Source organism: Garra rufa, chromosome 7 (genome assembly GCF_049309525.1).
Source record: "Garra rufa chromosome 7, GarRuf1.0, whole genome shotgun sequence".
Lineage (NCBI taxonomy): Eukaryota > Metazoa > Chordata > Actinopteri > Cypriniformes > Cyprinidae > Garra > Garra rufa.
Window position 1 is genome coordinate 25,594,717 of NC_133367.1, and position 12,914 is coordinate 25,607,630.

General features: G+C 38.2%; 1 protein-coding gene across 1 annotated transcript in view; it reads left to right on the forward strand.

Annotated features, from left to right (window-relative positions):
• The window catches only part of patj (PATJ crumbs cell polarity complex component), a 165,391-nt gene that overhangs the window by 29,535 nt on the left and 122,942 nt on the right, over positions 1-12,914 (forward strand). Inside the window, exons 13-18 of the mRNA XM_073843627.1 lie at positions 5,402-5,481; positions 5,799-5,855; positions 7,126-7,260; positions 8,174-8,350; positions 8,497-8,565; positions 8,749-8,979. Coding sequence (XP_073699728.1) covers positions 5,402-5,481; positions 5,799-5,855; positions 7,126-7,260; positions 8,174-8,350; positions 8,497-8,565; positions 8,749-8,979 — 749 coding nt within the window. The remainder of the gene's footprint in view (positions 1-5,401; positions 5,482-5,798; positions 5,856-7,125; positions 7,261-8,173; positions 8,351-8,496; positions 8,566-8,748; positions 8,980-12,914) is intronic.

Below are 12,914 nucleotides of genomic sequence, written 5' to 3' on the forward strand. Positions count from 1 at the left end.
GAGCCAGGACATTTTTTGACGAATAACTCTGAAAGAAAAAGTCATATAAATCTTAATTGGCTTGAGGGTGAGTAAGTCATGGGGTAATTTTATTTATCACGGTCTTACATTTATAAAGTCATGGCATTAAATGTTGCATTCACTGCAAAAAAAAAAAAAAACTTCCTCATTATTTTTTGGCTTTTCCATATATTTAAACATTTTTAAATCCAGATACGTTTACTTGAGATACAAATTGAAGCTAAGAAGTCATGTTTTTTAAGAAATTGAACAAAATAAATCAGTTTATGTTTAAAACAAGAACAAATATCTGTTGATGTGGAATGAAAAGTTGTTTTCCCTTTGAATTAAGTTGAATTTTAATCATAAATTCACCTTTCTTCACTAGTTTGTTGTTGTTTTTATGTGAAACAACTAGGGATGTAATAATATCAGAATCTCACGATACGATAATATTGCAATATGAAGTCCACAATACGATATTTGTTGCGATATTTAAAAAAAGACAAAACAATTTTCTACCCTTTAAAGTTAAATTATTCAATTTAATGCACTTTGGGAATTCAAAATAAGAGCTTCAACTTATGTTCTTACCTAAAAAAAACTTAAGTCAGAAAAAAGTCAGTGTGTGTGTCATTTGTGATGCAGCTTCACCCACAGCAGAAGTGAGTATAAAGGTTTTTTATGCATCTTTGCAAATGGCCTTTCTTAATAATGTGATTGTTGGCAAGTTTTGCCAATAAACGCAGCTAAATGTGGCTAAAGTAAACATTACAGCTCGTAATCCCACAGCAGAGAGGGGCGGGGCGAGCAGAGCTAATTTGCATTTAAAGGGGCCATGCAATAAAATTAGTTGATTTTTTGCAGAGCTGATTTTGACAAGGTAAAAGGGAGTTTTTGTTACAATACTATTGATAATTTTTAACCAAAGTATATTTTAGACTTGTCATTAAGACAAAAATGGGCATCCGATTACCCCTTAAAAATATACACTTTTTGTCTGGAAGATGTAGCGTTACATATCACGTGGCCACGATAATATCGAGTCCATGATATTGATAATACCGTTACATCCTTAGAAACAACTATTCAGGCCAGCGTTGCCTCTAGTTGGACAAACTAATTGGCACAAAAATTTGACTGCACGCCTACAGTACACACAATACATCTCATGCACTATACATGTACCTTAAAATCGAAGTAAACTTTGAGCTTAATACTGACGAATCCGATCCTTTGCGCTCCCCTCTGGATGGAGGTCAGATTCAGGCCAGCTTCTACACCGAGCTTAGCAGGCATTGTTTCAGTCATGTTAGCCGGCAGATATAAATATGGAGATAGGCGTCCTGGAAGCGGAAGAGCGCGGGCCTTGGCTGAAGCCGAAGCAGCCCGGAGCTCTGGTTACATTCTGCCCTAATTAATCCGGACAAGACCCGGTACCTGCCAAACTCCTAAATAAAGCGTTCTGTTGCACTGGGCCAATACATGACCGGGATAACAATGATTGGTTGTCAAGGACTCATTTCCCAAAGCTGGAATCATAGCACGTGTAAAACGATAGCCGCCCTCGAGTCAAAACACACACCGCTTTAATCATGCTTTCACCTCCAGCCTTTTTTTCCCTGTGGTCTTAAGAAATGATATTGCCATGTGAGCGTGTAGATGTTTAAATATTTTCTTTACGGATAATGCGCGACATGGTACATTGACGGGACATTTGATAAGAGGTTTCGCAAAATTTCACCCGTCGATTTGAAAGATAACTACCCTGGAAGTGCCATTATATGGTTTCTTTTGTGTCACGTACAGTTGAAAGTCTCTGGAAACAGATGTGTTTCGGCGCTAATGTTCAAAAAATGTGCACAACACGGACTGGTTGCTGCCGGGGTTTTCCGCGCCTTTTCCAAATTCTGTCACACCAGCGGTTTCGACCCATTAAAATCATTGCGCAAGTTGACAGCGAGAGCGCTCAATCACAAAGAAGTGGTGACAATCGCTCCACGTTGGTATAATTATACTCCGCGGCTGCTCCAGAAATGCCCACAGCAGTTAAAAACCACAGGAAGTACTGTGTAAAACCTCATTTACTCGACTTTTGTGGGTCTGTGGTAACTTTTCCCATGTTGATGCCCTCTATTAAATGTTGAGTGACGTTTGGATAGGGGGTGGACATTTGTTCTCGGTGTCAGCCCAGAGTTTTTCCTGATACATAAACATAACAAGCCATTGGCGTGATCAACATTTCCCCTGCTCTCCATAATTTCCATTGCGCCGCACCTGGGCTGCAGATGTTGGCTGGGGTTTGACGTCCCACGTGTTGAAGCGATGCATTGCTGTATTAATGTAGTCAAACATTTGTGATGAATGGTGTTGTGAGTGAGGCGTTAGAAATGCTAATTTAATCAGGTCTACATCCCTCGCTCTCACTCACTCACTAACTTTTTACCGTAACGTGCTTTAGCATAGCAGTTCACAACGAGGATTGAAACTCTTGGAAAAGCGTTTTTTCTGCTTTTTGTACACGTTGTTCAGTAAAAGAAGGTTGATTTTTATTCATTTTATATTATTTATTTATTTTTGGGAAAGAAAGTTTCGGGGAAAATCACTTTTAGTCATCAAAAAGCATGAAATTGATGGAAAGTACAGTGAAAATAACAAATCCTCTGAAATAAAAAACAGCAGCAACTACAGCACAAAAATAATCTAATCAGCATATTAGAAGGCGTGTTGAAGGATTATTATTCAGTTTTTTTCTCCACAGGAATAAATTACATTTTTAAAATGTACTCAAAAAGCAAACAGTTATTTTAAATTGTAATAATATTTCACAATTCTTAATGTATTTTAGTTTAAATAAATGCAGCCTTGGTGACCATTAGAGGATTTTCAAAAACATTTAACTTTTAAACTGTAGTGTATATATTTTTTTTTTTACAGCAAAATATTTTTTTATTAACTAAAAATCATCAATAATTAAAAAAAATATATTTTTTTACTATTGTAATTTCATAGGGCTCTATGAAATCCGTTTTATTTTTTCTAGACTTTAGATGTTTTAAAGGTTAAATGAAAAGATATTAATCAGAAAGCATGTCTAATTAATTTAAATCATGAAACATACAAAATTTAACAGCAATTTAAATTGTTTTTAAAAAAAACTATTTTTAATGCAGTTTACTTTTTTTTTTTTCTCAAATTCAGAATTACTTTTACCAAATTCTCTGTTTTCCTGGATTTAATTTTAATGATTTAATTAAAATTAATTTTAACAATCAAAGGCATCTCTAAATAATTGATTTTATAAATATTTATTTATTTATTTATTTATTTATTTAATTTATTATTATTATTATTATTATTATTATTATTATTATTATTATTATTTTTATTTTTTTATTCCCAGAAATACTGTGTTTTGTATTTAGATTTTTCTGGTAAATATATTCCGATAAATAAATTTTTTTTTTTTTTTACTTTTTTTTTGGAAAAACATTTCAGCAAAGAAGCAAGTAATAATAATAATAATAATAATTAATATTTCATATTTAATTAATAATAATAATAATAATAATAATAATAATAATAATAATAATAATAATAATAATAAACGTTCAAATGATTTCTGAAGGGTCAATGGCAATGGCTCCTGAAAATTCAGCTTTGCATCACAGGAATAAATTACATTTTAAAATGTATTCAAATAGAAATTACATATTTTAAGTTGTAATAATATTTCACAATATTGCTGTTTTAATGTATTTTTGGTCAAATAAATGCAGCCTTGGTGACCATAAGAGACTTTTCAGAAACATTTAGGAAGCATGGAATTTGCACAAATTAACAGCAATTTAATAAGTTTAACAAAAATTACATTAAGGCATTATGAAATGCATTTTGTTTTTCTCAAATTCAGATGTACTTTTACAGAATTCTGTTTTGCTGAATTTAATTTTACTGATTTAATTAAATTTTAATAATCAAAAGCATTTGATTATTAAATTGATACTAAATTGATTTTGTAAAGAAAAAAAAAAGTTTTTTTTCTCTTTTTTTTCTGAAATACTTTTTCAATTAAGTTACGCCAGCTTTCCCGTTTAATCACCGACATCTCTACTGTCCCTGCTCGCTGAGGTCCGAAATTCTTATCCGAAATTTTCACACGTCAAAAATTACGACCTCACATTGTGTCAGTTATGTTTACACACTGCTTCCATAACTTTTGTCTATCATAAAATTAAAAAATCAGATCAGGTTCAATTTTCTGTGTTTACGCATCCGTAGCATGTATTTTGATTTGACGAATTGTGATAAATACGAAAAAACACATACGAAAATTTCGGATTCAGTGGGACATTTGGTCTTTCAGAGACACTTCCTTCAGTCTGAGGCTTATTCATTTTACTTTTGGTATGAAAGGGCCTGTACAACTGCCAAAAATATAACTTAAAAAACAAATAAGCAAGCATTTTTTTAGGTGAAAAAAGTAACACAGAAGTAACATGACGCATTACTTTCCATAAAAAGTAACTAAGTAACGCAATTAATTTCACTAGTTGCTCATAAATATTTAAATATTGTTTTTATAATTTTATAAGTAGTAGTACATTTTTACATTAAGAAATATATTTCTGTCACAATTTCTTCAAGTTAAACCAAACTTTTGCTGTGTAGACCTTTAAGTTTCTGTTTGTATTTGATATGACTGTAGTTTTTCTCAAAAGAAATGGTAAAATGCTCATGAAGCAGAGAATTTGACTCTCAGAGCAGTTCTAGAAATTGTTTGTGTTCATGTACTCATACTGTATATTGAGATGACAAAACCTAAGACATTATAGGGCCCTGATTGTATGAATTGGTTATGTGCTGCCAAAAAAGGCAAAACAACAGGCCATGATCGATATTTTGAGATGGTATACTCATTTAATGTGTCTCTATTGCTTGTAGTAACAGGAGACCAAATTGTAGCTTATTCATGGCAAGTGTCTGTTAAATTTACAGCTTAGGTTACAGAAAATCTTTCTTCTAACCCTGAGCATATTTCTCTGAAACCCCCTTACTACTCCGGCCCCATATCATAGTTAAGGGTCAGAAGTGCTCATAAAAGCTGTTCCACCCATTTATTTGCCTCCATTGCCCTTTGGGCTTCCAGCCGATACTGTTCCCAGGCGTCCCGTTGTCTTTTTCTGCAGTATCACTGCTGACTCCTCTCTCAACTCTTGCCCTCTGCGCACTCTCGGCCCTCTGATTATATTCATCCGTCAGCCTGACATCAATCCCATGCTAGTATGCGGCACCTGACATTAATGTCATACGTTTCCACTCACTCTGTCACGGACAGTGGGCACCCAAATGGCGGTAATTGACTTTAAACGCTGCTCTCATTATTGTGTGTGTGTTGTAGTGCAAGAGCCGGCCCCGCTGACGGAGATGGAGCTTCGCGCTAAATGGGAGCAGGCTCTCGGTCCACATTACGATGTTATGGTAAGCAAAAATGTAGGGGAAGTAATGTTAACAGATGCTAAGTGCGGCTCTCAATTAAACATGAAGCAAACTGCACATCAGCAAGAACCGCCGGCACTTACGCATGCTGTGATAAGAGATGTTCGATCGACCAGCTAAATCTGGCTGTAGATTGCCTCAGTTGACTTCTATTGGATTTGAGTTCATGTGCTGACACACTGTTGTTTGGCTTTATTTACCATAAAGGGAGTGTGTTGACCGCTTTCAGGTTACCACTGTGGAGACATTTATTTTTTTGTTTTGCTTAGTGTATTTTTCACCAGTTTTTTTGTTTTCAGGTTGTACAGCTTGACCCTGTCATAGATGATGATATTGAACTGCAGAAGTACTCCAAGGTAACGTGGAAACGGCATAATTCATGATTAATTCGTTCTTTCATTCATCTCTATAGTAGGGCAGGGCAATCTATCAAATATTCATGATATATAGTGAAGATGGTAGCGAGCTGGACACATGCAATTCTTCTTTGTGTCAAGACTGCATTAAGATATCAAGATGGTTTTTAGCTTCTTGCAAGTTATTACGCTTAATTAATTCCTATGAATCAATTTGTTACAATGAATCGGTTCAAAACCCAGAACAGTTTGTTTAAATGATTGCACAAAAAGTCTTTTGAAGACCCCACCTAGCTTTTAATATGTTCAAGTGTATATTTTTAGTAAAAATATTTTGTATTTCATCCTTGTCTTCATTTAGCTAAAAAAAAAAAGCATATGAAATTTTGATTTAACTGTGTAAGAAACCCTTTTTTGAGCAAAAGCTTACAATCAGGATATATTTTAAAGGGATAGTTCACCCAAATCGGAAAATTACCCCATGTTTTACTCGCCCTCAAGCCATCCTAGGCATAAATGACTTTCTTCTTTCTTCAGACGAATACAATCGGAGTTAAATAAAAAAATGTCCTGGCTCTTTCAAGCTTTATAATGGCAGTGCATGGGTGTTGATATTTTCCAGTCCAATATGCATAAAAAGTGCTCCACACGGCTCACACAGTTAATATAGGCCTTCTGAAGCAAATCAATGTCTTAGTGTAAAAAAAAAATCTCCATATTTAAAACTTAATAAGCGGTAATCTCTAGCTTCCGCTACTTGTTGTATGCTTGTTTACGAGAGAGTGGTGTCATAGGCGAAAACACCGGTCACGAATTAGAAGTTCAAAATGAGGATTTAAGAAGAAAAATGTTGAACCCGCATTCAACAGTTAGCGGAAGCTAGAGATTCCGGTTTATCGAGTTGTAAATATGGATGTTTTTCTTACACAAGTGCATCAGTTTGCTTCAGAAAGCTTTTATTAACCCCCTGGAGCCACTTGGAGCCCTTGTTATGATGGGTGGAAGCTCTTTATTGGACTTCAAAATCTCAACACCCATTCACTGCCATTATAAAGCTTGGAAGCGCCAAGACATTTTTTAATACAACACTGATTGTATTCATCTGAAAGAAGAAAGACCTATACACCTAGAATGGCTTGAGGTTAAGTAAATCATGGGGTAATTTTCATTTTTAGGTTTTAGGTTTTTAACTGTCTCTTTAAATCGTACCTAGTCATGCTCAGTAGTGACCACAATGAGTAAACCTAACCATAAAATTATGTTTCTACAGCTTCTCCCAATACACACAATGCGCTTGGGCGTGGAACTAGACTCTTTTGATGGACACCACTACATTTCCACAGTGGCTCCTGAGGGCCCGGTGGCAAAACACGGGCTGCTTCGACCAGAGGATGAACTTCTGGAGGTAAAGTCATTAAAACAGCATCTCCACTGCCGACGTGTGTCCTCTCTGCACCCTCACTATTTGGCATTATGGTTTCGTGGGCTCCTAGGGTTTGGCCAGCCTGCAGTTTTGCTCTTGGCTTGCTTTGGTGAGCCTCTTCTCGGTAGCTTTAATAACACTGACCTTTGCATCCTGCCAGCACCAAGCCTCCAGGAAGGCTTGCTGCTGCTGCTGCTGGCTGCTGGCTCGTGGATGTTCTGGCAGGAGGGCTCCTGAGTCTGACCGAGGCCATCTGCATGACTGTCCCCTGCCCTAACCTCCCCACTGGCCTTGCTTCCTGCCCCCTTCCCTCTAAACTTCCCCCTCCCACCTGGTCTGGTGGCCGAGGGCCGCTGTGCCTTCAGCCTGTTGCTGTTGGCAGGAGCCTGGATGGTTAACGCAGGGGAGATTTGATGGGCTGCAGGGGAAGTGGCTTATGGAGAGATGTGGCGTACCTCAAGGCTACGTCCTGGGGCCAGTGCATTTGAAGAAAATCTCATATTTCAGTGTAACCTAAACATCCTAATGTACTCCTCTTGGCCTGGCTAGATGTTTAGAAGCCCAGTGGTAGACCAATGGTGTGAATGTGTATATGTGTGTGTGTGTGTAAGGAAAAAGATGTGTGGAGGGAGACCATGGCTTCCCCCTGGTTTGGGCAGATGGCACAGTGCCGCCCCCACTCGCCATAGCAGCTTCAGGCTTGCCCGCTCCATGAAATGCCAATCAAAGATGGGCAATGAATGCCACAGAGAGTGTGTAATATAGTCACCAACCTAATAAGCACCCCATAGGATGCTAATATGATTTGCCACATCCTTGTCAACGAAAAAAAGTTACACTTTATAAGTGACCTTATTTTTGTACCCCTACTGACTGATTAAGGATTTTTTTGTAGGTGAATGATGTGCAGTTGTATGGGAAGTCCAGACGAGAGGCTGTTGCGTTCCTCAGAGAGGTTCCTCCTCCCTTTACTTTGGTTTGCTGTAGACGCCTCGCTGAAGAGGGCAGCGAATACCAACCTGAATCTGAAGAGTGGCACTCATCCAGTCCCTCAGCCAGCCTACAGGAGCAGGTAACGAATACATACACACAGAAAGTCCAAAATTAACACTCAACAACTGCCAAACGCAAGACAAATTAGCTTTGGCAAGATACCCTGCATTGGCCGATACTTCTGCAAAATAACATATTCCTGCTCATTTTGTAATCATTTTACAGATTGAGAATAACCTCTCCATGTTTGCCAAAGATACAAGTCTACGTGACAGCATGAGGGAAGAGTTTCAGGTTTGTTCATGTCCTCTAATGAAACTTTACAACTGGATTTTAGCTCAGTGGTGCAGGTTTTACTTCAGGATCTAGATTTTACATGTTTGACTGATCAAGGGACCTCACCAGAACAGACCTGGAAACCATTTTGGGTTCACAACCCACCAACTAGTTCACTGTGATTTTTGGTTTTCTTATCAGGCCCGTCAAGCTTCAGCAGTGGAGCAGGAGGTTAGTGATGAAGAAGATCTCCTAGAGCTAAACGGCCCTGAAAGAGAGCAGATGGACGAGGAAAAGGATGATGAAGAAGTTGTTGCAGAAGAAGAAGAGGAGGAGGATGAAGGGGAACTGGCACTATGGTCTCCGAATGTGCAGGTTCTAGAACTAGAGAAGGGAGAACGAGGTCTCGGCTTCAGCATACTAGACTACCAGGTGGGGAACTAACTGTTGTTGTTGTTGTTGTTGTTGTTGTTTTTAAATACCTTTTTCTTTCATCCTCTTTTTTTGGAGGGAGCAGCTTCACATATTTATCTTTGTCTTTGAGAAAAACCATAGAAAGCTAGATTTACATTTCAAGAAGCATTTACAAGAAGTGTTGTTTTGTTTCATCTGCATGGAAGAATCAACAGTCACCTAGCACTGTAAAGCCGGCTATAAATTAATAAATATATGCTGTAAAAACAGGAGTGATCAAAATTAAGTATGCAAACTTGAATAGAGAATCATGACTAGACCTCTTTCTTATACAAGTATCATGATGACGTCTTCATAGCCTGTTACATTTTAAAAACAGTACATAGGATAGCACATTTAAGGCTGATTATATCTAGGAAACAATTAAAGTTTGCATGTTATGAATCTGTAAATCTTAGGTTTAAGTAATACCAAAGGATTTGCGCAATTTAAAATCACTTCACTTCAGTGCCAGGCACTAGTGAAACGTATGTCGGAAAGGTACAGGTGACGAGGAAGCTTTAGTAGAACAACAGTGAATTGTGGCCATATGTCAGCTGTTATATTGTGTTTGTAGTGCGTTTGCTTCAATTGCATGCACAAATTCAGCGGCGTGCCCTGTAGTCTGTATCATTTCATATTAAAGCGTGAATAATACTACGGGCATGCTTGTCAGATCCGTGACATGTTTAGCTGGGGTAGTTCTTAAAGTAGTAGCAGCCAAATAACCTAACAACTCAGCTGCTGTGAAGTCTGTTAATAAAGAGCAAAGAAGAAACAAAAAATACTTTTGCAGCTTTAAGGATTTATCTATATTTAACTTAGTATTTATTGTTTGATAACTTTTATGTATACAAAACTTTTTCTGTATATTTCTTAATTACTAAAGGTACAGGTTTATGTGAAGATTGTTCACTTGAATTAGTTGGTTTGATAAGTTGTCTTATAAATGTTCAAATTGATATCTCTCAATTATACAGTAATGTTGAATGGCTATAGTCAATGGTTAAATATGTGGCCCTGGAACACAAAACCAGTCTTAAGTTGCATAGGTATATGGTATAGGTATAAAAATTCATTGTATGGGTCAAAATTATTGATTTTTCTTTTATGCCAAAAATCATTACGATATTATAAAGATTATATTCCATAAAGATATTTTGTAAATTTCCTACCGTAAATATATCAAAACTTAATTTTTGATTAGTATTTTGCATTGCTAAGAACTTCATTTGGACAACTTTAAAGGCACTTTTCTCAATATTTAGATTTTTTTTTATTTTATTTTTTTGCACAGTCAGATTCCAGATTTTCTCGGTTTCTGTATCTCGGTCAAATATTCTCCTATCCTAACAAGTCAATGGAAAGCTTATTTATTCAGCTTTATTCAGCAATTAATTCGACAAAATTTGAGATTTAATTCGTTAATTTTTTTAATCAATTGACACCACTATTAAAATGTATTTGTTTCTAAATTATATCAAGCTTGAATGTGAAATTATTGCAATATAAAACTATATTAACACAAACTTTAAAGTTTGGTGGGATTAATCGCGATTAATCGTGATTAATTTCAGAAAAAAAATGTGATTAATTTGTCTATTTTTTTTAATCGATTGACAGCACTAATAATAACAAATCAGAGCTTGAATTTGTTGAAAAACAGTACTATTCATCCATATTTACTGTAAAGAAAGCCAAGTAAAGTATACCATTCACGATTTTCTATTGAGCTGGAAAAAGGAGACCGGACTCAATTAATCCCCCTTGACTTTCCCAAAGTGTGATCACAGAAATGCAGTTGATGTCACAAGTCATTGGACACTGAACAAAAGAAACAGCAAAACCTTTCCGAATAGGGCCGCCGCTGTTTATCTGGCCCCGTGCCAGCCGTCAAACCCTTTGCTCTGCTCACTTAGTACGAAAAGCTGCTTTCCTCCTTCCTTCATTAGCCCTCTAATCAGGGTTAGTACATAACTGCACGTTGATCCTGAATCAGAAGTGATCATGTAATGAGGCCACTTAGAATGCAGAACCTCTCCCGCAGACCTGCACTCCGCCGGTCCTGTGGGACGCCTCGTGTTTTATATTATCCAGCCACGGGTTCCAATTGATTTCATGCGGGGAAACAGTATTGGCAGGAGAAAAGCGCGCCTATGCTTTCGCAACTTCATCAGGACTGTAATAAATGGCTGCCGCATCGTGGCGAAACCGAACGGAGATCATGTTTTAATGGTAAGGTATGCTTCTTTCCTCGTCAGTGAGTGATGGGGGGCCGTGGCGACATGGACGGAATTACATTGCTGCTTAATGGCGGTAACCTGAGCAGTGATCCCTTAAATTCTTCCTTTCTCTGATAAATGAAGGAATGAAGATGGAGGAGGGATGAGGAAGCTCGGGAGAGAGTCCATAAGCTCTGTGCTACTATAAAAAATACGTTTTGCTGACTCAAAGTCCTTTGTTTTATTTTTTTCCTCATCGTATGAAGCCACGCAGGGGTTTTTGTTTGTTTTTGCAGCATGAACAAGTACAAACGAATTGCATCAATACCGCATTGACGCACTGAATTCGAGATCATCTTATCCCCACCAAGCCGAGAGGAGAAGAAATTCGCAGTTCTGCAACTTGGATCATAGATCATTGTCGTGAAGAGGCCGAAGCGCTAAAGCTTACTTTGCAGATCTTCTAGAGGAGTTGCTGGTGCACCCTGGGGTTTATTGGAAGCCATATTGACCCGTGCAGCCTTCCCTCGGTCGAACTCACCGTCTTCGTGCTCTGCACCAGCTGAGCCCCCTCCACCTAGTCCCGTCTACACCGAAACGAAACACTGAACCAACCCGAGGGCCTGATGCATGATGGGTGGGAATTGATTCGGAGGAGGAGGGGGTGTAGGCATTCGCAGAGTTGTTGATATGTCCATAAATGTATGAGCTGTAAGGAATTTCCAAAAAGACAAAAGTGAGCAACTCCCACAATGCAATGATGGGTACGTTCTTCTAATAGAGGAGGAATCTCTCAACCTTTCTTCTTGACTTCTTTTCTGTTTTCCTTCTGGGCCTCTCCAGTCTGCGAGGCGGAAATTGATTTTGCCGCTCTCTCCAGTAAGAGGCCTGAGCTGATAAGGCCGAGTAGGCAACCTCGAGACCTGCAGACATGCTCGAAGCCTTCCAGAACCTTCAATCTCCCCCTCTTTCTACCGCCCTTCTTCTCACAAGAAGACCTTGTAACCGCAACTAGATTGATGGGAGCCCACGGTCGCAGTGGCAGCTGGAAACCAGGGAGTTTTTCTTCCCTAAATGACATCCCTGACTGCGTGAGTGACGTGAAGTGGCGACGGCGAAATCATTTGGAGTCACGCCTCGATCTCGAAGTAAGAAGACCTACATGGCAACATGAGAAGAACCCCCTTGGTAGTACTAGCCTTCCGGGTAATGGAGATTAATGAAGGCCGTCTTGAAACCAAACAACTGATCTGAAGGGTCGGTGGTGGTGGGTTTGTTTCAAGTGGGATTGTACTCTCACAGCCATTTAAAAGTCATTACTATGAGTTTTCGCTTGCAATTGAAGTGCACGCATGAAGTCATGGTATTGGCTGGAATATGATTGAGTGGCTCTCCCGCAAAGGGTTTAGGGTAGATGTAAGCTGCCCATAGGGAACGTAGCTTAATGTAACTTCTGTTTGGGTAGGATGTCAGCCCTACACCAGCCTCAAAAAGAAAAATGTCTCATGACAATACTAAACTTGTGGAGTGAAATTATAGCATGAAGAGTTTGATCGGTAACATGTTCTCACAAGGTTGGCCTTTTGCAAGTGTGCTGTGAACTCTCGGAGTGCAAAACAAATTTATTTGATACGTCGGTAGTGAATGTATGGCTCCAATAATTCATGCCGTCCAAGGAGAGGAGATCTGAGA